The sequence below is a fragment of the Zosterops lateralis genome (assembly GCF_965231275.1).
Source record: "Zosterops lateralis genome assembly, chromosome: 9".
In the NCBI taxonomy this organism is placed as follows: domain Eukaryota; kingdom Metazoa; phylum Chordata; class Aves; order Passeriformes; family Zosteropidae; genus Zosterops; species Zosterops lateralis.
The window spans coordinates 2,489,984-2,516,694 of record NC_139769.1 but is presented as its reverse complement, the minus strand read 5'-3'; the positions used below and the strand labels follow the sequence as shown (position 1 = coordinate 2,516,694).

Here is a 26,711-nt window from a genome sequence, read left to right as displayed (position 1 = left end):
GACCCTAACCAAATCTATGGGAATTAAATATGGAAAAGCTTAAGTGCACATTTCAGCTTTTTCTGTTCAGCACATCTTCAGCCAGTGTGACTTCTGCACCCACTTCTGGCACTCCAGGAGAGATGGACTTTGGAAGATCCTCAGGATCTCTCTCATGGAGTGAGTCCAGCCCATCATGGGCAGTCACTGCATAGACTGGCTTAGCAGAAATTCCAGGTTTTCGCCTGGATTTACTGCTGCTTGTGCTTAAGTCCCCTGAATGACACTTCATGTTGTGCAGTGGGAATTAATTCACTTGTTTTCCTTGGTTTACTCCACAGGGCAAACCAGACTGTCTTAAACAATTAAAACTCCAATTGCCCCATGCAAATCAAGCATTTACAATAGAATTATACACTCAGAGAGAAAACATTTTCCTTCCTACTGCCCAGCAGTGTGAGGTTGCTGGAGAAGGGAGGTAAAGAAATGGAAGTCTTCTACCATGGAGAAAGATGCTGCAGCCTGTTCCAGCAATCCCACCAGACCAGCTTCTGTAAAATACTTCCCAGAACAGATTCCTTCTTCATCAGGGGACACAACATCATCAGAAACTGCTGACTCTTCCAAAACATTGGAAGATATGTTCTGGGGAGATAGAAGAGATAAAAATACATTTACTCGATTTAAACAACACTCAACACTTTCAATACTTTGAAAGGCAGCTGATTTGCAGTCAAATCCTGGCATTTCTATAGAAGTGGCTTTCTATTTTTTATAGAGTGTATATATATAAAATATAGCTTGCTATTTTTGTGAAGTATATATGTAAAATACAGGGTTTTCATTTTTGCAGATAAAAATGTATATACGTAAAAGACAGCATTCTATCTCTGTAGAGTATACATGTAAAATATTTCCATTTTTGTAGTTTATGTATAAAATACATCTATTTTTGTAGAGCATGTGTATAAAATACACATTTCTATTCTCACAGAACAGCATTTCATCCATGCAACAAACAGCGAGCACAGTTTGGGGATGTAGGCACAGAACCCCCAGCACGTGGAAACACTTTGTACCTCAGCACCAAAGCCCAAAAACCCCTTGGAGAGGATAAAGCCCACCTGAAATGTCACACAGCCCACAGGGAGGTATTTCCTGTCCTCCAGCATGCTCAGGTACTCGGCCACCAGGGCTGCAGAGTGCACCAGGCACTGGGCGGACTCAGCGTGGTTGCTCCTCTCAGAATGTTTCCCTGCCATGTTCTGCAGCCACGTCAGCCGCAGGTCGGGGGAATTCTGGTAGCCCTTGGCAATCCTAAAGGGACAGAAAATCTCTGTGAGTCTGTGTTCTTTCCTTCTGAACCAGCACAGCCCTTCAGCAGGGTTTTTTTCCATGCTGTATTTAGTCACTTCTGCTTAAACACCAACCCTCTCTTAGTGCTGTCTGGAAATTCCTGAGACAAGCAGATGTTGAGAGGGGAAGTCACCCTGAACTACAGATTTTTGAGCAGTGGGTAATGCTGAAACTCTTGACCAAAGCCCTTGTTTCACCTGAGACTGGTGGCAATCCAAAGGTGTGGGACAATGTGAGCACTCCCGCCTGACTCCCTACAACAAATCCTCTGCTGACCACCAAGAAGCCTTCAGGGTCATTTGTGCAGACAGCACCATGAAATTTGGCACTCGGGAGCTTAACTTGGCTCTGGAGTATCTTTTGCATATGGACACCATTGTATGTACCACCAAAAAGCCTTTTGGGCAAGCAGGTGGAGCTGGAAGACACCCAGGTTTTCCCTGAAACAAGCAGGGAGAGTTTTCTACTCAGGTGGAAGAAGAGATTTCCAGGGATGGCTGGAGAATGAAAACTACTTTTATCCAAGATAAGCTGCCTAAACGCCAAACAAAACCCCTCAGCACCACATTCAAACACAACAGACAGGCACATACTGTTCTGTGAGCAGTGAGACCCAAAACTGCTCCAAAATCAAATCCTTTCAGTGCCCAAATGTGCAGCATCTGAGCCCAAATCCATGTGCAGCACTGACATCTCCTGTCCCTACAGTGCCAACTCTACCTGTACATCAGGTCAATCAGCATTTCTGGATCTTCCTGGTGCTCCTTCATTTTAACTGTGTCTGACAGGATCATATGGAGGTTGAACACTAAATCCTGGACCTGTGAAAAATAAGCTGTTGTAAAGAACTGGCAATGGGAATTGGGCTACACATTGTTATGTGAGGAACACGCTCACTTTGAATCTTTGTGTGTTTGCATCTTGTCAGAACTAATCAAAGTCCTGAGTTTTATGTGATTTGATTATTAAAAAAACCAAAACCCTTTTCAGGGAATGCATGAAAATTCCACTTCTAGATGGAGGTTTAGGCACAGCCCTGTTAATGAACTACATATTACTTGTCTTGTGGTTTATGTCTTTTACCTGGTCAGGAAATGTTGTCTCCCTAAGTTCCAGATCTTCCTCAGCATATGTCAGAATAGTCTTGAGGGAACGTCGCAGAAATTCTTCATTGAAGTTCTGGGATGTCCCCACCAGGGATGACAGGGACATGGTCACCTGCATCTTCACTCTGGCAAAGTTCTGCAACAGAGATGTTGTTATGGGATTTCAGCAGCCTGGAGATGGTGCAAAACCAGTGCTTTGGCCATGGCACCCTCCCCCTGACCTGACAGAGAAAAGAAAACTGAAGTTTTGCAAAAAAGGCTGTCTCAGAGCAGTGATTAGAATAAACCTGGTGCTGCCAGCTCAAAAATCTGATGATTACTTCCATCAAAGTTCTCCTGCAAAACTGTAAGTGTTGTTTGTTTCCACATGGTCTCCTCTCACACACCCTGAACAAGACGATTCTCTCATGAAACATCCTTGATCTCAGTTGTTTTTGGTTTGGTCAAGCCTAAAAACTGGAATCCTGTTATCTTTGCTGTTGTCCATCCTCTCACAGATGTCCCCAAGTTCTGTGGGGGACTGCACCCACAGCCAGCAGCCCCCAGCCCCATTATCTGCAATACCCCAGTGAAGAGCAGCAGGACTCACGTTCCCAATCTCGAAGTTCTGTCTCATGAGGAGGTACAGGGAGGCACTGGCGTGGGACCTGATGGGGCCAATGCTGCTGCTGCAGTGCCTCAGGAGCCTCAGGCACAGGTCTGCACATTGCTCTGTCTCCTCCTCAAACAGCAGCTCAGGGAACTGGAAAACAGCAGGGGAGGAAATCAGTGCTTGGACAGGCAGGAATGAGCACTCGGACAACCAGGCAGCAGTGAGGGTGCACTGGAATGAGACGGAGCCCAATCCCTCTGCTCTGAGGAGAATGATGCTCATTTGAATCACTTTACAGTGAGGCAAAACTGGCAGCACTGGGAGGTAACTCATTTTACCTTTTCTTCCAACTTGCTCCTACATCTACACCCTCACACTGATTTACATCACTCCCAAAAACTCAGGCTTAAAACTTCGATCTTCTCCCCACACACCTACAGAAACTGGGAAACAAATCCCTTTAAAGTAAAATTTGTCCAGCTTAAACCCCACCTGTGCCTTGAGCTGGTGCCTTTTCCCACTCAGTGCCAGCCAGCAGGAACCCACATCCCACCCACAGTGTGTGAGCTGCACTTTTTGGTGCAGCCAACCCCAAAATGCAGAAATGCAAGTACTGCCCACAAAAACCAGGCCAGGCTATGCTGCCTGAAAATTAATACTGCCCAAAATAATAATCTCTTGGGGAAGTGACCCTGTGCAAAAGAAGAAACGGCGCCTTCCTCCCTCAGTGCTGCTCAGAGGGGATTTCAGCCCCCACAGGGGATTCACCTTTGAGACCAAAGCTCTCTGTGTGGCAAAGCAGTGCTGGAGGTAAAGGGCACTTTGGTTGCAGGCCATGCTGTGCAGCAGCACTTTGAGCACCCCGCCGAGGATGCTCTCCTTGGACTCCGTCACCGACACGGTCTGCAAAGGGAAACCAAGAGTCCATGAGAAAAACAGCAATCCAAGATTCCACGAGGAGAAAAGTGAACCTCCTGAGTGCCTGTGTGTGTGTGGGAGAGAGCAAAGAGCTCAGAGCAAAAGCCCTTTGCATGGGGAAATTACCCACTTAGCTGGGGCTGTCGAACAGCCCCGCTCTGAGCCACCCTCCAGGTGAGGAACACTGATCCATGGATAAAGCAGGGAGAATGGGGATCCTTTGTCCCCAGTGAAACTCTGACTTTCGGGGACATTGCTCTGCTAGAGGGAAAGCTGGGCTCTAGCTGGGTTATTCGGGCACAAAGTACAATCCTTGGGATTCCTGGGTCTCTCTGCAGATCAGAGGTGGATTTGGGAAGCATGGTCCTGCCTGCTCCCAGCCTGTGCCCAGGTTCATTTGTACAGAAATCAGAGGACAAAGTGAGCACAGGTCCAGGAGGCTGAGCTGGAACCCAGTGATCTGAGGCAGGTTTAGGAAGAACTGGAGGAACTGTTTGGGACAGGGCAAAATTTGGAGATTTTTACAGTTCATTCCTGAATAACTATTTCTTATACTACAAGGAGTAAAGAATCTTCAAATCCTCAATTTCAAGACTGAAGGAAGGTATTGCAGTGAAAAACCAGATTGTTCCAGGCTGGGATTAGGAGAGTCATCACCCCATTCCTGCTGTAGCTGGACAGTTTTCTCAGCACTGAGGCAGTTTTGTTTAACAAAGTGCTGCCTGTCCAGGTGAGTGTAATGCCATTCCATCTCCATTTCCTTATCAACCTCACCTGTACAACTATCTCTAGAGTATCCAAAATTATCAGGTTGGCTTCTGTTGCAAGATTCCCATCGATGAGTGCTTCATGTTCTATCTCTGCCCTTGACCTGATCAGAGAAAACAAAGCAGTAAAATTACTTCCTGATCAAGGGACAGACCTACATATTTCCCAGTCAAAAATGTTCTCTCACTGGCAGGAAACTCCCAGTTACAGTTTGTATATTTATCATTGGACAACACCACGAGGATATTTCAATGCACTCCCTGAGAGGACAGGAAGGAAAACTCAGTTTTTAACAAGTACAGACTTTACAGAGGCTTCACGTTCATCATGCTTGGAAAGCTCACACTGCTCTCTGACACTTCATGGCTCTCCCAGGAACACAACAACAGTTTAGAAGGCCAGTCCAACTCCAACCTGGCTCAGCAGCACCGTTAGGCATGCGACAGCACAACCAGGAACAGGACATGTGGCTTTATGCTGCAGGCTGTGGACACACGGTGGTGCTACACGAGCTGGGAACCTGCACTGGGAGCAGCACAGTGCAGCCTGCCAGGCTGCAATCTTATCTCTCCAAGCTACACTGCATTTAATCCTTGAAGCACAACTTCATCTCTGAGGAGGACAAGGTTTTGCTGCTCCATGCCAGCTTTCCTGGAAAGCCTTGCAAAGTTCAGACATCCACTCTCAACTGTGGCTCCAGGAATTCAGCACAAGCAGCCCCTTTCAGGAGCACCAGCTGCACTGGGCAGAAATCCCAAAAGAGCCCTACCCTGGCCTGCCCTGCCACAGGTGCCACCTCTGACAGAATCCCAGCAGGAGGGTGACCAAAACCCCAGAAAAATACACAGAAAGAGGGAGAAGTGATTTGGCTCTTGGAGCTGTATTGCAGCAGCCCTTCCCTGCCACACCACATCCTCTGGGTGCTGGCTCACATCCCCAGCATCTCCAGGACAGGAAGTTTTGGGACCTGGCCCCACATAAAGTAATACCATCTGCATAAAATGCCAGCAGCTGCAAGGTTTGCACAGCTCTTGGAGTGAGAAGTCCTGTTTATGGGGTTTCAAAGGGCCAGGCTCTACCTACACACACAGGACACAGCAGATCCAGTCACAGCAAGCAGGGGTTAGAAAGCAGCTCTGGAGTGTTTTATCTAAGCAGTTCATTTTGTGAGGTGAGACACCATCCTTTGACCATCCCCAGCTGTTAAATGTGTACTTGAGGTCCTTCTGGGAAGTACAGGGCTCAGACCCAGTGTTGGCAGTGAACTGATGAATCTTTCAGGCCAAATTTTAATCTGGTGTGACTCTGGAATTTATATTTCCATCACTTCATCAGCAGGAATACCCTGGTCATTTGGCTCTTCCAATGACTCAACAGGATTGGAGCCTTGGACAAAAAGCCACTACTGGTCATAAGGAGAAATGACATTCTTGTGTGGGACAAAACAACTAAAGGCTGTGAAGAATTGCTTTCTACTCCAAGAAAAGTCAATGTCTGCAAGGGTAAAATTTGGCCTGATCTCCATCTGGGCTCTGAGGATCCCATTCCTCAGTTTCTTCAGAGCTTCCCTTGGGCTGAGATTGTTTACCCAGGATCAGGAACAATTCTTTTGCTGGGAGGAAGGAGACTGCAGGTTGCAATTTGAGGAGACAGAAAACGTGCACAGCAAAGCTCAAACACAACTCCTGAGCCCTCTGGGTTAAACCACACCAAGAGAGGGAATTTTCAAGGAAATGGGTGTAATAAGCCAAAAGAGCTCATTCCAGTCAGTTGCACACACACACTGAGAAGTTCTGCCAAGCATCACAAACAAGGCTGTGATGATTGAGTCTGCAGATGTACAAAAAGGCAATTTATAAGAACTGCACACCAATGCTACAGTACCTGGCTGGTTTGTGGCTTCTAAAAGCACAGCACATGTGGAAAAACAATCAAAGTGATGGATTAGGACAGGAAAGGAAAGCGAGCTTTGAGAACTCCAGAATGCTCTTATGGAATAAAGGAAATATGACATGAGATATAAATGCTATCTGTGGAAACTCTTAATGGATCTTCCTTCTAAATTACAGCTTAGGGCAGGGTTTTAAGATAGCAATGGATTGTATAAATCTCTTTAAATCAGATTTGGAACTCTAAGGGAGTAAGGGACAGCGGAAAGGCAAAGAGTTAGGAGGGCAGAACTGGAGTAAAAGCTATTTGCTTTTTTTTTTGTTTGTTTGCAAATGTCAGCCCTGTGCATCTGAGGGCTGAAACCTGCTGGCACAAGGGCTGAGTGGCTGCTGGCAGTGACTTTCTGAGGGGAGGGGGACCCTGCTCTGACAGGCCCTGGCACACGGGTGGAGCAGAAGGATAAGGCAGAGTTACTTGTCAAGCTTCTCTGTGTTCTGCCGCCAGTGAGTCATATCCTTTCTCCATCTCAGGTTCTCTTGACTTCCAAAGGCACTCCCAGAAGGGCTCCTCTCTGCAGGGTAACAGCACAACAACAGCATCAGCTGAGGCTCATTTCTGCTGCATCAGCAGCACCTCCAGGTCTGCTCATAAGTGGCAACAAAGATGGTTTTTTACAGCTTGAGGCTCTGTGGCACCCACCAGGGATGTTTACATGGCCCTAATTCTGTCACTGCTGAGTGGCATCAGACACAGAGAGGCAGCTGAGACACTCACTGGTGAAAGAAGTCCCTTCCTTGGACTGCACAAGGATCCTGAGAGTGCCAACCCTCAGCATTCCAACACTGCTGTCCTCAACTGGCACCCAGGAATGTTCTCAGGGTGGTGCCAAGATCCCCTTTCTCACCTCACGTTTTTTTTATTCTCATTTCTGGGAGGGCAGGGGAATTTCAAGTAATAAAAGTAATCTGGCCACATTAAGAAAAAAATTAAGATTCCCATCTCTGAAGTGATTCTTTAATTATGGCTCTAAATTATTTATCCACCTCAGCCCACAACAACAGGCTCATGTGGCAGAGCAGGAGACAACACCACAGCTCTGATCCTTATCCTAAACCCTGAGCCACTCTTTGAATTTTGGGTGTTCACCAAAATTCCTGGGTTTTACAAACAGTAAAAATCATCAGAAGGTGCCTGTTAGCCCAACTACAGCTCCTTCAAGCCTCCTTAAGTCAGCAGAAATGGCCAAGCATTTTCAGAGCTGTCAGGACAAGATCAGGCAGTTTGTTTTCCTCTCTGATCCTTGAACAGGACACTCTAGAAGATGCTACACTGGAAAAAATAAAGGCAAGAATACCCCATAAATGCGATGTGGTCTCACTTTAAAAGGCAACCAAGTAGCAAATAAACTGTCTTCAATTTAGGAGAAGTGTAGAGATTCTGCAGACCCAGGGAAGGATGCTGCAAACAGCTTTTTAGGGGCTTCTCTGTATCCCACACCCACAAATGGGTGCAAATAATTTTTGGGGGTGGGAGGAGCAGCTTTTGGAAAAAAGGGATGGCACAGAGGACTCCTGTACTTACCCAGCTGTCCTCTACTTCTTCGGACCATTTCCTGCCTTGCCCCTATGCTGCCCAAAATTGCTTCTTCAAGTTTGGCTCTCATGTCTTTTGACTTCTTAAACGTCAGACTGTTCATTCTTTCAAACACTTTCTTGCCCTGCAAGTTCCAAACAAAACCATGAGGGAGGGCTCTTTTAATTTGGGGTATTTGCTAAGAGTTAACTACTTAAAATATCTAAAGACATGCAGTAGAAAAGGAATACAGATTAGGTTGGTAGGTAGATAAATCACTCAGATTCCAGCATTGCTACAGAAAAATCTCTTTTCAAAGTGACCCTGCAGCAGTTCCCAGATGAGAGCACAAACTGCTTGAGAAGTGGAACAAGGCACAGACACTCACATGGCTGGGAAGTAAACATGGGAAAAGTCTGGCCTCGGGATTATGAACACAGGAAATACTTTGGAGAGAGCAGGAAATGCCTTTCTGCAGTCGTGTAAAGGATGGGAGCGTAAAGGTCCCCAAGAGGACCCAGGAGGGACTCCAGGAGGCTCCAGCCTGGCAGTACCTTGTACTCAAAGCAGGACACACAGAGATAGAGCAGGTCCAGCAGGCGGTTGAGCTGCAGCACTGACAGGTCAGTGAACCATTTCTGCAGGACGCTCTCGTCCGCGTTCTTCAGCACCCAGAGCAGGCAGATGAGGAGGCTGCGGCTGGACTCTGTTGAGAAGGTGGAGTGCTGCCTGCCACTCTGAAACACAGGTCAGGACACTGCTTCACACCCACACATCCCAATCATCACAAAGTGGGAGTTTTTTCCCTTGTAATAACCTCAGCAGCTTAGGGGTTAAGAGGGGCTCCATGTTATCTCATGCATCTATCAGTGTCTCACTGAGGGTGCATCTAAATCCCAGCAAAATGGGGTCATGGTGCTGGAGAAAAGGCAAGAGAAAGCAGAAATGGAAGGGTCTGCTTGCTACCAGAATCAGGGTTCTCTCTCTGTGGAGACAACAGGGGAAATGGCCCCTCCTTGTCTTCAGCTAGGTGGGATTTACCTGGGGTAGAATTTGCTCTTAGGGCTCAAAGCTCGTAGTGACTACTGCACTTCACAGGGCTTTTATAAGATTGCTTCAGAACAAGAGAATCTTTATCAGGAAAAGAGAATTCTCCCAGTTTCTGAGGTTTGCTGATTTCTATTCCTCATTGGCATTTTCTTATGCACACTGGTACAGACACAGTGACAGGCAAACATGCTTTGTCCCCCTTGTTGCCCCTCTGCACACCCAACTACAAAAAGTGACGGTGGGTCCCCACAGAACCTGCTGAATATTTGCTGGTTGACACAGACTGAGGGTCAGGAAATGGGAAGAGATGGATTTGTACCGAAGAAGGGAGTAGAAAACTGCTGGGCCTGGTGAGCTGAGGGACAGAAGTCCCTGCAATGGCCATGGCCACTGTCTGGCTGATCATGTTGCCACCCTCGCTCTCGTAATCGTCCACGGCGACACAGCTCGGCCTCCCCCGCTGGTTGTGACTCTCTGCAGAGAAATAAAGAAATAAAGGACTTTAGTCAAGCCTCAAATCCAAGGCTTCACCCCCCCAGACTCCATCCACAGTGCTGGTCTCACTGAAGTGGGAATGCAAACTGAAAATCATCCCACTCAAGGGGTCCTGCAAAGAACAGGACAACGATTTGAGGGCATGAAAGCAAACAGAGGAACTCAAGTGCAACCTACAGAACCTCAGTATCTAAAACCCTTCTAACAACAGACCTTTTGTCCTTTTGAATCTCTAAATCCTTTCTTGCAGGTTTATTGTGTCATTAAACATTAAATGAAAGGATGTAGAGGAGAACTCTAAATTCCAAATTATTCCTGACTGGACTCCCTGCCCTGATTTGAAATAACCTCTGCTGCTCTTTGGGACACTTGGCAAAGCACCCCTGAAAATGAACTGCTGATGGTGGACAGGATACGAGGAAGAAGAGGAACTCTGCTTATCCTTTGGAATTAGGAACTAAATCCTTTGGATTTAGGGACTCTGGTACAGTGTGAGGGGTGACTTTTTAAGCAGGTCAGAGACATGGATGGAAGTTGGCTCTGCATTTACATCAGCCAGTGGGATGTAAACCAAAATGCACTGCCTTTTTTTTTTATTCCATGCCCACAAGTGGGCAAATGCAACTTTTGAGTGTTAACAGGCACTGAAGGCACATTTTGCAAGTGGAAACAAATGGGAAGAAACATCAAACTCTCAATTCAGAAACAACCTCATCCGACAGCAAAGGCGTTCACAATTTGGAACCCAAATTTAATTCGATTTTAGAACCCAAACACCCAAGTGTGGTGAGCAGACAGCCAAGGCAGAGAATATCAAATACCTGTGAAGTCATAGAGCTGAGGCACAGTCTCCATGATCACGCCAATCAGAGGTAGATACAGCATTGCCACCCGGGCCTTTACCTGGGGGTCAGCGTACCGCGGGTCCGAGTCGTGGCTGGACAGCAGATTGTGTACCATGTTGATGACCTTCTTATGCAATCCAAATAAACTGTTAAAAGACAGTTGGGTCATGCACATTAATAGTTAATATCTTCAAAGCAAACTCTCTTTTGTAACTAAGGGGCTTCAAAAAGGAAAAAAAGGAAAAAAAATCCCCGTTTTTTTATTTTTAACTTCACGCGAACTGCCATTGCAGGTGGGTTTTTTTGATTTCTCATGGATTTTACAGATGGCTGGTTTTTCACTGTGCCTTGTTAAATGGGCAAAAAATATCTTGAGGAATGCACACCCAGTATAATGTGAACACTCTCATATTTTCCATTAAAACCCCCCACAGTCCCAGCTACTGCTATGCTGAAGCATTGAATCTACTAAAAACTATTAGAGAAACTTAGGGAATATGGAAAACAGGGAGAGAAACTTGAGAGGACAGTGGATTTGGTAAAACTATTCATTGTATTTTTTTTTCATTTTCTATTTAGCACCATTTACAGAGAGACAAACCCTCCTAAGCCAGACCATTGCTTTAATCAAATGATCAGGAAGTTTCTGCTTCAGCTCCCCACCCTACCCCATGCAATTATTGAACCAAAGCAGGAGACTACACATCCCTAATTCTGAAAAAATCATGGCAAAGACACGAAGGGATAGAAGGAAAAAATAGCCAAAATGGCTTCTGTCATTATTGAGATGCAAACACTGACAAAACCCTTTCATAGGGCACCATGTGAGACCCTCCTTGAAAACACAAAAACTCCCCTGAATCTCTCAAGGAATCTGCTCCTTTCAACCCCCTCAGCCACCACGCAGAGGCAAAACTCTCCCAGAGCAAATAGCAGGTTCTCTCTGCAGCTATTTGCTCCTGTGGGCAAACCAGCCAAGAAGACACTTTACCCCATGCATGAAGCAGCCAAGGAAGCTCAGACATTAGGCAGTAGCAAAACATAAGCTGCAATGTTCAGACCTGAGGTATTAAAACAAGTGTTGAATTTCAGGCAGTATCCACTTTACCTGAAAAGTAGAGGTGAGTTCTGGTTAAAAAAAAGAGGTTTTGACTGGTTTTTGGGGGGTTTGAAGTTGACTATAAGGCAGCAGTACAGCTTGGGAGGACATCAGCTATTAGAGCTCCATGTCCTCCCTGTGGCTTTTAATCAACCCCTAATGAGATCCTACAATTGCTTGTTTGTGTAATTAGCGAGAGCCTTAACAATTAGGAAGGAAACAAGTGACTGGTTCCTTCAGATTGAGGATAAAGAAAAGTCTTTGTATTATTTTGAAGGAGTGGCACCTAAAATCATATTTTTAAAAATTCAAGGGAAACTATCCCACAGGCCATAAAACTGCAGACAGGGAAAACATCCAAGCGATGCTGTGTAATTCCATCCTAGGGATACATGGATTTCTTTCCCAGAGCTGAGTGGGCAATGTGGTGGATCAATCCATGGTGCAGAGGAGGAAATGCAGCCCCCTGCTCTTCCTGCCTGATCAGGCAGCAAACTGACCTCACTGCCCTCCCTCCATCCCCTCCCTTATCTCAGCCCTGGCCTGGATTTCTGTCAACACCCACCCACACCTCCTGCAAAACTGACTCTGGCACTGAATTCTGATTTTCTCACTCCTGGCCTGCAGCCTCAGCCAAGATGGGCAGCGTGGGTGCTGAGTGTGATGGCCAAAGCAGCCCTGCAGTGTTTGCAGAGACAACTGTGCAGGGTCCAGCTGCTGGGACTGTCACGTTCAGCTGGATCCCTTCCCCTGCACTCTTTGTTTGTCCTGTTTTTCAGGCTGCAGGTGCTCTTAGAGCTGCTCTGTGCCCTGTCACACTGAGGGATGGACCCAACACACACCTCCAGGCACCAGGGAACTCACTCCTCCTTTTCTGTCCAACTCAATCCAAGGAGTTCTTATAAAATGAGCTAAAACTAAACACATCTTGCTAATGGAGCAAAAAGGGCAAGGACAGAACACATTTAAGGCTCTGGATCACTTATCAAGGCCTAAAGCAGGTCTGTAACACAACAAGCAACTAGATGAACAGCCCTTTCCACTCCTGCTGCAGGATAATCAACTAGGAACAATTCTGAGCTTTCTCCAGTGGTGGCCACAATATTTTGTGGACAGCAAGTATGAACTCTCTGCTGGTGATACTGTATGACTGTTAAAAGTCTTCACAGCAAGGGAAGAGCAGATCTGAACACACGTGGCTTACTTTATCTGATAGATCTGCCAGGAGAAATGCAGAGAGTTTGAGAAGGCAAACAAACCTGAAACTCCAGGTTTCTCTGGAAAACAGTAAAAAACCAAATATTTTATAGATACACATCTGCCCCCAAAATCAGGAGCTTTGATCAAAATGCATCTCCAGAGCTGAACTGGTCCCAGGGGGGCTTTTTCTGGCTAGACAACGTTTGAGAGAGGAGTTGTCTCCCCAGTGGACACCAACAAGCTCCTCTGTGCAGAGATTGCCATCCTGGGCCAGGCTTAAGGGCTTGGCAGGCAGGTAGAGAACAGGAAGTTTGTGAAGAACAAGGGCAGACACATTCAGAGACAGGGCCTGATTTCTCACCAGTGAGCAGGATGCTCCTCTGGCACAAAAAGGATTTCTGCAGACAAGCACATATTGGTAAAGATTTGCTGCTTTTTCCTATTTCAGGCCAAACAAATAGGACTGCAGTGTGTTATGTATATATACAGGAAAATATTCCAGTTTATGGCATCACTTTCTTCTCCAAGAGGAAACAGAATGAATGTTTAACTCCAGAGACCTCTTGGCAAAGGGGCAGAATTAACCATGAATCATCAGCATTTGTCGACTCGGCTGATATTTCTGAATCCACCTTGAGAAAAATGTCTGTGAGGGAACTCAGGACTGTGGAAGCAATCAATAATTTCCATTGCAACCCATTTCAAAGAGGCAAGGCAGAAAACAGCCCTAAATAACACAAGGAACAGACTGGATGTCAGGACTACAGCAGAAAATTATTTGCTGCACAAACCAGGCCAAGTCACTGACAAACTCTGCATGTTTGACTCTATTTGTCTATTTGTGTAACCCACAGGGGCCTCATCAATGCATAATTTACAGTAAAAAAGAGCTGGGAGAACCACAGGCCAAATATATTGCAACATTTAAAACCACCAGCAAAAGAGGCTTCCTAAATGTTGGAAATTATTTTCTTCTTACATTTGAGAAAAGCTATTTTCCTTTCAGTGCCTCTGTGGCATTTGGGGGCTCCAGCAGGAAACTCGTTCCCTTCTTCTCAGCTGGAAAAATGTGACTGAAATCAGGTGTACAGAGTCTGGGGTAAGGAAGAAACCCAAGGGGCAAGAAGAAAGAAGATTCTTAAATCACTGTTTTCCTGCCATAGTTTACAAAATTATATAAATACTGGCCATGCCAGGACTTTCTTTGCATCCACCATTTGCTTGGAATTACAGGAAGCTCTTTGAAAAACAAAACTTTGTAAAGATTTACCCTTCTGCATCAGGATCTAGAATGACAGCCAGTTCTGTGAGCACCAGCCCAGCCAGGTAATGCTGCTGGCGGAAAGGCACAGACAACTCAAACATATTTGCAATCTTCTGGTCTTGGACATTTGTGGAGAACCCAGAACTCTGAAAAAGATCAAGTTTCAGAAGCTGAATCATGAAGAGAGTCAAAGCTATGGAAATATGTAAGAAGCAGTTTTCAGAATTAAAGACAACCTCATGGCTTCTCCTTTTTTTTGTTTGGATCAAGGCACACCTCCACTTAAATTCCACCCCAGCTCAGTAACCCTTCCATTAATTCTGTTTGTTGTTATTGTCTTCCCCTGTCAGGAAAGTTAAACCAAATAACCTTTAAAAGTGGATTGGTAAAACTTTTAACTCAAGGATGCTCTTATTCAGGCTGAAGAAGGCTTTAATTTGATTTAGTTTATGTGATTCTGCAACTAATTAATCCACTTGAATGACACACTAATTCAAATTACTTCTTCTGAGCAGGCCAGGACTAAGCTGCAGGGAGCTCAGAAGTGCCTTGTGTTGCCAGAAAAGGGTAACACTGGACAAAGTATTTTCTTTGATGGCTTATTTGTGTTTGTCCAATACAAGAGGGGACCAGATCCCTAAGGACAGTGTGTGGTCACTACCAGGAGAGGGATGTGGGCACTTTTTCCTTAACAATAAAAGAAATCAGAACCTATGTGGCAGGAAAAACTGATTTCTAACTAAACACTTCCAAAAATATTACCAAGAGGGACTGAAGGTACAGTGACAGAACTGCCTCAGAGGATTTAGTTCTCAGCACCGAGCTCAACTTGGCATTTCCCAAATTTCTCAGTACCTGGGAAGTGGCTGAAGACACGGATGGTGATGGAGATGCAGGTGGTGTGAGCAAGCTGCAGGGTAAATTCAGGGTGACATAGTGCTCATGGCTGCAGATGATGCGCAGGAAGTCCAGCCTCAGAGATACCAGGTTGCTTGGATTTGTTAAGGAATACAGCTTTGAGGACACCTGGAAAATCCAGCCCCACAGCATTGTAGTCAGCACCAAAAGAGAGTGTAGCTGCAGGGTGAGCCCCTCTGCCCCATTCCTGCTCCCCAAAATCACTCCCAAAGCAAGAACTGGAGAGTTTGGTGTCATTAAATGGTCACACCCATGTCCACAGCACTTTTCTGTGCCAGAGATTAAGTTCCTGATGTGCAGGAGCCACACACATCCCAGACATATGTCTCAATACATGATCTATACACCAGTCGTATTTAAGTAACCAAATGAAGAACTGTGGACTTCTCCTATTGGGGGAAGGGAACAAGATGATTTTTAAGGTCCTTTCCAACCCAAATCATTCTTTGACTCTGTAATTCCCACATCCTACTGATTTCAGCAGGGAGTTGTGAGGACCACAGTGTGATGCACTAACAGCTCCAAGATACAAGTTGGTTCTTATACATGTATCTTTTATATATCTAAAAATATAATTAATGACACATAATATATGTATTATACAGCAGGCAACTTAAAATCTTAAATGTTCTTGCTGTTCTTTTGCCCCTTATACAGAATGTTTTAGATTCTACAGGGAAAATGAGTCTAAGTTTAGTCTCAGCTCTCACTGATCCCTTGTTATCTCCTCTGTACACAGTGTCAGAAAGGATGTTTGTAGTCAAACAAAGCTATGTGGTTCAGGGTGATTTTCCCGTTACATTGCAAATGAGGAGCCCTCCTTATGGGAAATGATGGAAGAGGAGCTCAGTGATCAATATGATCATCTGGGGTCACCGTGTCCTCAAGAGACCACGACAGGCTGAGCTCCCTCACAGAACCTCCCACTAATTTTTGATTCAATTACTCTGGACATGATGAGCAGAGGGAATAATTCTTCCTTCCTGCTGCGTGTCCATTCACTCCAGGGAGTGACTCCTAATTCACAGTTAAGAGTGTAATCAGAGAGGTGTAAACCCTAAATCACCTCTGAGAACACTCTGCTCTGAGAAGACCTGAACAGTGGAATTCTGTGTCCATATTTTACTGTCTGTTCACAGAAATTTAACAGTAACAGGCTCTGCCATGGTTCAGTTGAGCCACAACACATATCTGCATTCACCTGTTTGTAGCAGGTCTTAATAAGACCAAAAACAAATCCTCTGTCCATGATGGACAACAGATCATTGAGGAAAAACGCGAGACTGGTGTTGAGCCGCTCCACCATTTCCGTGTCCTGGAGAGAAAGAAGAGAAAACCAGAGAGCAGATGAAAAACCCTGTGTGTTTTCAAGCAAACAAGAGGCAGGAGGGCTGGTGGCTGAGCTGGGCTCAGTGTAATTGTTTGCCATCACCTTCTGGAAGCGGGAGACTATATCACCAGCGATTGTGCTGACCAGTGCAGTCACGTCATCCATGAAGCGCTCCGGGAAACGATTCTTCCTCGACACATCCAGTTTGTCAGCAAAATACAGATGATGCACCATGCTCTTCACCTATGGGGATATAAATTACAGCACAGCCACTTGCAGCTGTTGCTGGCTCTGTTTGAAAGCAGGGGCTGGGAGACATCAGGGAGGTGTTTGCTCACCATCAGCTCGAAGAAGAACCAGGCCTGCTGCAGGGCCGCCTCCCGCACGCTCCCGCTGCACACAACCCACTGCAGGGCCAGCTCCTCGTGGAAAAGCTACAGAGTCAAACCCAGAGTCAGCCCGAGCCTCCAGAGCAGCTCCCAACACAGCCCCCATGAGAAATGTCAGCACGGTCCGTGGCAAGTATGGCAAACAATGAGTTAAGCAAACTAAATAACTGAGGACATGACAGCAGTGGTGGCATCCCATAAAGAAATCCCCAGCTAACAATGAGGGATGAGGTTATGACATGTGATGTGAGAAATGTTTCACAGCATCTCGCTCCAGGATTGAGTCTCGAGTGTCAAAAGAATTTTCCGCCCGCCCCCAAGAAATAATAATTAAAAAAAAAAAACGGTTGGTGCTCAAATTGGTTTAGTTGAAAAAGTCTACCTTTCTGCCTGGTCTGATTTTCGCAGGAAAAAGGAGTAAAAAGTGGACATATCAAGTGATTTGTACAAAGATGTATATTTACTGTGAGAAAGGACTTAAAACAGTAACAAAGAAACATGGGGCTCAAATAGCTCTTGGATTTCTTTTCTTGGGACAATCAACCCACAGACTGACAGTGGCAGTGGCCACACTTTCATTAAACAAAAGCTCTGGCATTTTGCCTTTCTGACATTGTTTACAAGGTTCTCATTTCCGGTAAGGGAGTTCACTTCCAAAGTGATTCCCATTCCCTTTCTGGAGTCTCTCTGGATTAACATGTGGATAAGTGAGCTCAGCACACTGAGCCATCCAACACATTTTCATTTTGCACACAAAATGTATCATTTACGTGTCTAGACAGTGCTATTCACATTTTTTGAAAGCCAGTAATAAACTGGCCCCAAACACTATGGCCATTAAATCAGACAAGCAACTCCTGATCATTTAATTCTTCCCAATTCAACTCCAAATACTTCACATTCCCTACAGCCTGGATATTCAGAGGTGTTAAGCACCAGCAGCTCCTAACGACCTCGGGAGTGGGGAAAAAAAAAATAAAATCAGGCTATAAATAAAAGAATAAATCGCATCATGTTTTCAGAATGACTTGACCTCCCTGCCCCACAATATCAATTGTCTCCACTGAAATCTACCTTTTTGGTTGGTAATCGTCCTGTTAATGTTTGTAAGAAACTTGACGTCTCAGTGTGCGAAGACATACGATTACAACTTCGATCCGTAGCCTACGGAGTGGAGATGAATGAATGATGACAGGACATTAAAGTTTGCCGTGGATGGGTTTTGCAGCTCAAGGACAACGAACGTTTACAAAAATACTCTTCCAACTGTAGGGGTTTTTTTTTTACAGCTTTTTTTAAAGCATTCTCAAACTCTTAGGCATTTACAGATTGGGTCTAAACAAAACGACAGCGATTTTGATTGGTTTTAAGCCATATAGGTTGTTTAAAGAACTGCATGTTCTGATGCACAAAGACAATGCTGCAAAGCATGAAACTTTTCCATTGTTGTATTTTATCAACATGCACAGGTAATACTTGGAATTTCAGCCCATACCTCTCAATCCACCAGAGGCCAAGCGTGGGGGGATGTACCCACAGCCACGCTGCCACTGCCACGGGCAAGGAGGAAATCACCCAAGTTCTGCTTCTGATGGAAATAATTTGCCATGAGAACAAGTGAACTTGGACTAAATACTTTGGGAAGGCTGATAAACTGGGAAGGAGGAGCAGTTGAGAGGTACGTTCAAGGACACCATGCAGTGGAGAGCAGCAGGCAACGGGGGCTAAATAAACTTGTCCTGACTGAAGCTGCTGTAAAGTTTTCATACTTTGCAACACAGAACAATACAATTGGCCCTGGCAAATCACTGCCTCCAGCATTCAAATTGACATGTTTAAAGAGAGAATTTCATATGTGGCAATCAATTTGGGTTCACAATATTCCACTCAAACAAGTAATGAAGGATTATTGGATGATGAGTACTAAATGCTCGATGAGAATGGCAAAATGGTTCACGACATCGAAAGGAATGGCAAACATGGACAAAACTATGAAGCTGTGATTAATGTTCCCACTTAGAAAAGTGCTCCACCTGAAGCTGAAACTAGTGTGAGAGAAAAGAGAAAAAAAAGAAAACAAAAGCAGTCACAGCATTTACATTTCACAGACCAGCAACCACTGAAATGAAAGGAGGGGACACGTTCACGCGGTCGGAGGTTTTTCATGCAGTGTTGGGGGGGTGGTGGGGGAGAAGATGAGAATTTAGAAAATCAAACTGAAAAGTTTTCAAATAAACAATCATGGAAAAAAAAAAAAAAACCAACAAAACAAAACAAACAACAACAAAACCACCAAAACTGGAATATGCACTGAAAGGAAGATATTCTACAGGGAAAAACATCAGGGAAAACAAAGGCAGAAAAACCTCTACCGAAGACACCACCTGTGTTGACTCTGCACTTGGGCTGGGGTTGGATCCCCATGGGGCTGCTTTTGGACCACCAGTGTTTACCCAGGAATTGGAGCGGTCTAAGCCCTGGGCATGTAACAGAAAGCAGTTGGGAAAGGAAAGAAATATTACACGTTGCATGCCATACAGTCAAAGTTCAGTCCTTACAAGCAATCAAGGTGGGAACTGCAAACACATCAGCACTTAGAAGTGTTGAGGCAGCCTGAGTTCTCAGGTGCTTGTTGAGACATTGAGTCCAGAGGATTATTTTATCTCACATACATACAGAACATTAATCCTCTCAACAGCTCTGGTCTGGCCCATCTTGACATTCCAAAACTCTCCTCCTCCTGAAAAATCCCACTTGTCCTTTGCTCAGTTTAAACCCATTCCCATGGAGCCAGGTGAGATTTACACTGTGATAGGGGAAAACTGGTCCTCAGATATGAGGATGCTCTCTGAGGTTTCCAGCACCTTCAGGGTAGCCCAGAGTTCCTAAGCCCTACAAATCTTGCAGAAATACTGAGAAACTGAAAAGGCTGACTGTCAACCTTCTTCTCTGCCTATGGAACAGAAGTCCAGCACTGCTGGCAGAATCACCCTGTGGACAGGATTTCTCATGGACACTTGGGCATTTCCTCTGAACTGTGGCAAAGGGAGGAAAGAGCACATACCTTTTCTGGAACCAACCTGTTTTGCCAAGCAAAACATTTGAAAAATCATCCTGCTTTTCAAAAGCTCCGTCTAGCCTGTACTCCAAATTCTACTGCAATGGGTCATTTTGGCAAAATCACTGTGTATCCCTCCTCTCTCTGCTCTCTTCTCCTTGAGACACTCAGAAAGAAGGAAAAAATTAAATTTGTGCTGTCACTCAGCTCCCAAACCAAGATAATTCAGGGGATTGGAGTGGACTTCCTTGGGTCCCAGGAAGCAGCTCTGACAGACACAATTCCTTATAAATATCACACATGGATTTTGAGGACCCTCACCTGAGCAACAGCTTTTGTCCTCATTTCTGAGCTAACTTAAAGCTTTTTCCCAAAATATAAAGCAAAGGTGCAGCCCATTTCATGCCAGCGATCAGCATCAGCTGCAAAGTCCACCAAGCCAAATCATCTATTTCTCTCAGCAAACTAAAATGCACCTCAAGGTTGAACCTGGCGTGAGAGCTGTAACCTGGGATTCAAACCATTAATCCACCGAGCTCCTCGAGGCAGAGCTCAGCAGTGCTGTAATTTTGCTTAAGATGTCCAATAAAAAAAATACTGAACACATAAGGAGAGTGTTTTAATCTCAATTACTTTTTGGCAGGAATAAATCAAAGCCCTGTGCCCTGCTCAGCCCCATAAACATGCTTTATTTTGCTCACGGTGATTTAGAGTCGAAAGGGCTTTGCAGAATGCTGAACTAAGCTCTTGTTTTGTAAAATCAGGTCTAATTTGGAAAATGCCTTTATCCCCCTCATATTTCTCTCTCAGGGTTTCCTAATCTTGTCACTCTGGTTCTGAGGATAACAATTAAACACACGCTGTGTTTGCAGAAGCAAAAAGTCAATTTTGTAAAAATCTGGAAAGGAAAGGCTTCTTCCCTCTTCAGAAAACAAAAGAGTAAAAGAGCTTGTCATTGCTTGGCAGAGTCACTCCAAAGTTCACAAAGCTGTTGTTATATTCTGTGCTGCCCCTGGGGTTCAGCCTGCAGATGGGTCTGTGCAGGAACATAACCCACATCTGTGAAAATCCACTGGGCACAGCAATGAAACTCCACAACATCTTCTGGTGTCTTTCCCAGCACATCTCCAGCATTTCAGGATCACTTTAAACATATCTTTTTAGACATTTAATATATTTCCTTTAGTAGGGAATAAAATTTACATGGCTTCAATTCACAAATGATGGCAAAACAAGTGACAGACCTAAGACCTCCTCTGCTGTAACAATAAACAGAAACCTTCCAATCCTGTAAAGAGTTTCCAAAATGAAGTAAGAAGGTGATAAGGGAGACTTAAAGCACTTACACCACACCTATAAATACCTTAGAATAAAAAATAACACAGGACTGGACTTTGAAGACCTCCCTCAAACAACAACAAAAAAACATAATTTGAGCAGTTTTTGAACAGAAAACTTCCTGTGATAGGGAACCTGAACTTCAAATTAGAATCTGTTTGGGAATATTCCTTAAGAGAATTCTATTACTTCCATTACTTAAGAGAAACAATAGGGATTTTTGCACTCTTTTACTCATGTCAACATTTCAAGAAATGTCTCATTTTTGTCAATTGATATTAAAAACCAGAAATAATTTTACTCAACCAAAAGTCTGTAGAGCCAGACTGAGTTAATTCCTGAATTATCCACAGAACAGGTTTTCCTTTAAAACCTGGTGCACACCTCTGGAAAAAAAATCTCTCTTCATTGTGTACTGTGACATTATTCACCAAGCCAGCACACGTTCAACTTCTGATAGCCTGGATAAATTCCATATGCACATCAGTGCCTGTGGCATTTCACAAAAGGTCAGGCTTGTTTAATTAGCAAGATACTGAAGTGGTCTTTAAAATATTTCAAGACTTCTAAGTCCAGACTTTGATGTAAGAAATAATCATTTTGCCTACCCACAATTCTTCAGCCTCTTATTTGATCAGCAAATGATGTTGTTACTAATTTAAATTTGGTAACCTCTTCTTCAAACTGAGTTTTTCTTGCTCTTATAAAACTTAGCATCATCCACGTTAAGCTTGTCTGGTCAGGGTGGTGGCCTTGGTATCAACCTTGCTCCCTAAACTTCCAAAGGAATTTAACAGCTCCCTGAAAGGGCTCAGGAATTCAGAGTGAAAGGTCATGGTGTGAAAGTGTCTCACCCTGGTGAAGTTATCACAGTTTGAAGAATAATTTAAAAAAGAGAGAACCCCAAAGCAGCTCAGGCATCCCCTTCAAGGGACGGAAATACCAACACTGCTTTGTCCTGGCTCATCCCACCTATTTTAGGTCCGAAATGAAGGGCTCGGATTTGGATTGTGGAGGTTCTGTGCAGTCACAGGAGGAGATGGATTTACTGATCCCTCAAGAGGCAGAGAGGCAGAGTACACCCATGCTGGATGCTCTGCATCCACACTGGAATGTCACTCTGTGGTGTGGGGAGTCAGTGGCCCGACTGTGCCTCTCTCCAACCATCCCAAAGCCTCTCTGGGAGGAAGAGGGAGCAGGAATATTTCTGCTGAGTGCAAGATACCCACTCTGGACACAAGTAGAGGAATGTGAGCAGCTGAATGCAGAGGAGAGGAGGGAGTTTGGAGTTGGGAGGAAGGAAAATCAGTGGAGTAAGAGGGTGCGAGGTCTGGGGAGACACAACAGAGCTGGGCACAGGATCCAGCTGCTGGCCATGCAAAAAGGGAAGAGACAAATCCAGAAAGACTCCTGCCCTCACCCCCACACTTGTGGAAGCAGCACTCCAGGACGGCTCCAACAAGTCAGAAACATTCCTGAGGAGCGGAACCACCCCGGGAACCAGCTGGGACACCCCCCAAAGCCTTCCCTGGTACCCAGGAAGGAAAGGGAGGCGCTGGGGCTCTGAGGAATCCCCGGCAGGGCAGGACAGACGTACCTTGGTGCCGATGATGGAGCGCACCTCATCGTCGGGCGAGGTGGGGGTGCCCGAGATGTCGGGGTTGCTGTTGCTGAGGCTGCGCGAGCGGTTCAGGTTGAGGCTGGCGGGGCGCACGGCCGAGCGCGCCATGGTGGCGTAGTGCACCGAGCCGCCCAGGCCGCCCGGGCCTGCGGGGACTGCGGTTAGTGTGGGCATCACTCACACAGAGACCTTCAGGACACTCAGCCCTGCCTGGTCAGTCTGGCACCCCTCACCCAGAGACTCTCAGGATACCCAGCCATGCCCATCCCTAACCCAGATCCCCTTCAAGACACCCTGCCTGGTCAGTCTGGTCATCCTTTATCACCCAGACCCCCTTCAGAACACACAGCCCTGCCTGGTCAGTCTGCCCATCCCTAACCAAGACCTCCTGAGGACACCTTGACCTGCCCGTCCCTCACCCAGGACACCCAGACTTCTCCTGCCTGGTCAGTCTGTCCATCCTTTATCACCCAGACCCCTTCAGGACACACAGCCCTGCCCATCCCTAACCCAGACCTCCTCAGGACACCCAGGTCTGCCTGGTCAGTCTGGCCATCCTTTATCACCAAGACCCCCTTCAGGACACTCAGCCCTGCCTGGTCAGTCTGGCCATCCCTCAACCAGAGACCCTCAGGACACCCAGCCATGCCCATCCCTAATCCAGACCTCCCCCCCAGGACACACAGGTGTGCCTGGTCAGTCTGACCATCCGTCACCCAGACCCCCTCAGGACATCCTCCCTGGTCAGTCTGTCCATCCTTTATCACCCAGCCCCACCCCAGGGCTCCCCAGCCTGGCTCTCCAGCACGGGAATAAAAAGCTGTTTTATCCACTGGGAAGCAGGAGGTTCCCTGCGGGATTGTCTTTAGCTAATGGGATGTTTTCCAGACATCATACTCAACACCCACCAAAAGTAAGGACAGTTTTAGGTACAAAACCTTCCCAACACCTCTCAGAGCTTTCCCACTCTGTGCATGAACATTCCTTCCAAAGCGTGGTTTTCTATGACTGTCATTCACATCACCTCTTTTCCATCTCTTCCTCTCACCAGGGCTGAGATTAATTTGCTTTCCTCCTGTACCTAGATATGTGTTTTCCAGTATTTGACACTCCTGCTTTAAATATATAATGTGTATATATATATATAATGTCTATATAATGTCTATATATTTTATATGTATACATAAAAATAAAAACATGTAATATATATAAAATATGTATGTGTATATATACATATATATATATGTAAGTTATTATATAAATAATAAATTCAATTAATTTAGGCTCTATTTCTGGAATCAGCCCAACTTTGGTCATCAATTGCAATGGTAACGAGAGCAAGTCCTTGTTTAATTGATGGACAATAACCTTTGGATATCTATTCTATCCAGCCAGTGTTTAAACTTTTGCTAGAACTGGATTAAAATGTAAAAGTTCTTGTGAAGGAGACTGGGAAACATGACAGGCCAGGAGTGCATCACATCTGTCTCACAGATAAAATCCTAAACCCCCAGATTTTTTCCATAATTCATGATCCTTCAGCAGTAACACCATTATTTAAAATAATTAAAATAATCAAATAATTAAACCTCCGACATGACTAACAGTAATTAACCTCATTTTTTAGTGGCTGCACTGGCAAATTAATACCAGGGCCCTGCAGGGAAGCAGCCACACAGTTCAGAGCTCAGGAGCACCTGCCAGCAAGTGGCTTCTGCCTTAATAAACCTGAAATAAAATAAAAAACCAAAAGAGAAAAGAGCTACCTGGTGATGGTGAGTTGGGATAGGTGTTGGGGAGGCGAAAAACATAATAAATATAGGAGGCAAGAAGGCTGTTCCTGCCATGCTGGTCCTGGTTGCCATCCAAGTTCTTGTGAAGTCTGTTTATGATCGATGCCATCGCCTCAAAGGATGCTTGGCCCAGGTTCACTGAAAGCAAAAAGTGAGGAGTTGGGTTTAGAATGCAGCAGGAGCCAGGGGAAATCCTAAATGTGCTGTTCATCCACCTCCTATAGGATAAATGGAGCTTCTACCAAGCATTTCTCATCCCAAACTGAGCCTGTTTAAAGCAGGTCTAACCAGCCTGAGAGCAGGAGAGCTCTTCCAGTGATCAGCTGCCACGTTTATTAATAATAAATTTAATGAATTTAGGCTCCATTTCTGGAATCAGCTCAACTTTGGTCATCAACTGCAATGGTAACAAGATCAAGTCTTTGTTTAATTGGATAATACCCTTTGGATATATTTATCATGCTCTTCTCAGTTAATTATTTCCTCTATTTAAGCCTTAGCCAAAATACAAACTGTATCAAAAGAAAAATTTCATTTTGTTTCGAGAAAAAAGCTGTTCTGAAAATGAGCACAAAAATCTACACACAGACTGAAGCAAATATTCTAGAAAAATTAAGGATGAAGTAGACAGTAGCTAGAGAATGAAAACCTTATTTTAAATAAATCCAGTCACTAATGTCCATAACATTCCATATAAACCAACTAAACCAATACAGAACACTGAAAGAGTCAAAGAACATTAAAATATAAAATAAAAAGGCAATTCTGGTAAATTCTTTCCCAGAAAGATTAAATAAATAAATAATTGCTATAGCTAAGAAAATATTTTTATAAGTATTTTTAAAGCAGTCTTAGATCCTTATATTCCAGCACATCCAAACTCAGGTTTCCTACCAAAAAAAAAAAAAAAATCAGCAAAACCTGCTATTTTAAATACTAAGGATCTAATTCTGACTTAAACGTGAGATTTTTTTTTTGTACTGCCAGAGCTCAGCCCTTCACAGGGAGCAAAAGAAGGGATTATTCATGCTGGCACCACCAGAACCACAACAGGAACATGCAGCATCTGTATTTTCCTACTTCACCTACTTCCAGATATTCCAAGGTGACTCATAAGGTTGAAACCCCAACTTTCTGTCAGGATGGAGACACCTTTAACAAGCTCCAGTGCTAAAAACATGCTGAACATCCAGGAAAATCAGGCTCTTTTCTGGTGCCTCAACTTGGACACCAAATTCCCAGTCTTTCTTAGAAGCTTTCTATTAAATATTAAATATTACTCCTGTGTATATCACCCCAGATCTGGATGCCAGCATGTTTTATTTGGGAGACACTTGGTATATCAGTGGCACTAAAACGAAGCATAAAAATAGACTTTTTTTTACTTCTACATAAATATGATAAAATTGCAAGTGTCAAACTTTCAGCCATGTAATTCTCTATAAAACTTAAATAAAATACCTATTTGGCCTGCAATGACAGGAGGTCTTACTACCAGAAGGATCAGTTTGTCAAGCAGGAGATGAAGAAATCGCACTACCGGCTCCAGTTGAGAGGAATTTAAAGCTGAAATGCTGCTCTTCAGTTCATTTTCCAAGTTGTTTTCCATAATTCTCATGTCTCCTATTCGCACAGGGAACATGTGCTCATCCAGAGCATGGACAAGTGCAAAGAACTTGTCGAGGTAAGGGTCCTACAACAAGCAAAAAAGCCAATAATTAGCAAGAATCTCCAAAATATCTTAATTTTCTATGGATTTGTGTCTTATGTTTGGGTTCTCCCCCTCATTTTTCTATCTGGCTATTTGATCTCACAAAATTAGCAGAAATTCAACATCTTTGAGAGATTTCCTCATATTTAATTCCAATTCTAATTAAAAAGTTATCAAGGCAAAACTAGAGGACCCACAGAGTTGTGTATTCTTAGAAAAATCAGACAAAAATACACTAAAATCACTTTACTATTTACAGCACAAATAAGACACGCAAACTCCATCAAAATGACACAGTGGGAATTAATAAAACACAAGCTGAAATGATTAAACAAAATGATCGTCATCCTTATTTTCAGATCAAAGACAGACAGAGGGAAAACACAGGGAGAAACAAGAGAGGAGGAGGGGAAGGGGAA

The 26,711-nt window shown here is 44.6% G+C and overlaps 1 protein-coding gene across 4 annotated transcripts in view; it reads right to left on the bottom strand.

Moving 5' to 3' along the window:
* The window catches only part of DOCK7 (dedicator of cytokinesis 7), a 92,220-nt gene that overhangs the window by 12,771 nt on the left and 52,738 nt on the right, over positions 1–26,711 (bottom strand). For all 4 annotated transcript variants that reach the window (XM_083867528.1, XM_083867529.1, XM_083867530.1 and 1 more), the window contains exons 20-40: positions 26,043–26,274; positions 24,555–24,719; positions 22,765–22,934; positions 17,846–17,935; positions 16,721–16,816; positions 16,485–16,625; positions 16,254–16,367; positions 14,990–15,160; positions 14,141–14,280; positions 10,548–10,717; positions 9,551–9,705; positions 8,736–8,918; positions 8,191–8,326; positions 7,084–7,180; positions 4,726–4,822; positions 3,802–3,936; positions 3,031–3,183; positions 2,419–2,577; positions 2,056–2,156; positions 1,104–1,296; positions 481–624 (exon numbers count right to left, since the gene is read on the bottom strand). In XM_083867528.1, the coding sequence (XP_083723654.1) occupies positions 481–624; positions 1,104–1,296; positions 2,056–2,156; positions 2,419–2,577; positions 3,031–3,183; positions 3,802–3,936; positions 4,726–4,822; positions 7,084–7,180; positions 8,191–8,326; positions 8,736–8,918; positions 9,551–9,705; positions 10,548–10,717; positions 14,141–14,280; positions 14,990–15,160; positions 16,254–16,367; positions 16,485–16,625; positions 16,721–16,816; positions 17,846–17,935; positions 22,765–22,934; positions 24,555–24,719; positions 26,043–26,274 (3,042 nt within the window). The remainder of the gene's footprint in view (positions 1–480; positions 625–1,103; positions 1,297–2,055; positions 2,157–2,418; positions 2,578–3,030; positions 3,184–3,801; positions 3,937–4,725; positions 4,823–7,083; positions 7,181–8,190; positions 8,327–8,735; positions 8,919–9,550; positions 9,706–10,547; positions 10,718–14,140; positions 14,281–14,989; positions 15,161–16,253; positions 16,368–16,484; positions 16,626–16,720; positions 16,817–17,845; positions 17,936–22,764; positions 22,935–24,554; positions 24,720–26,042; positions 26,275–26,711) is intronic.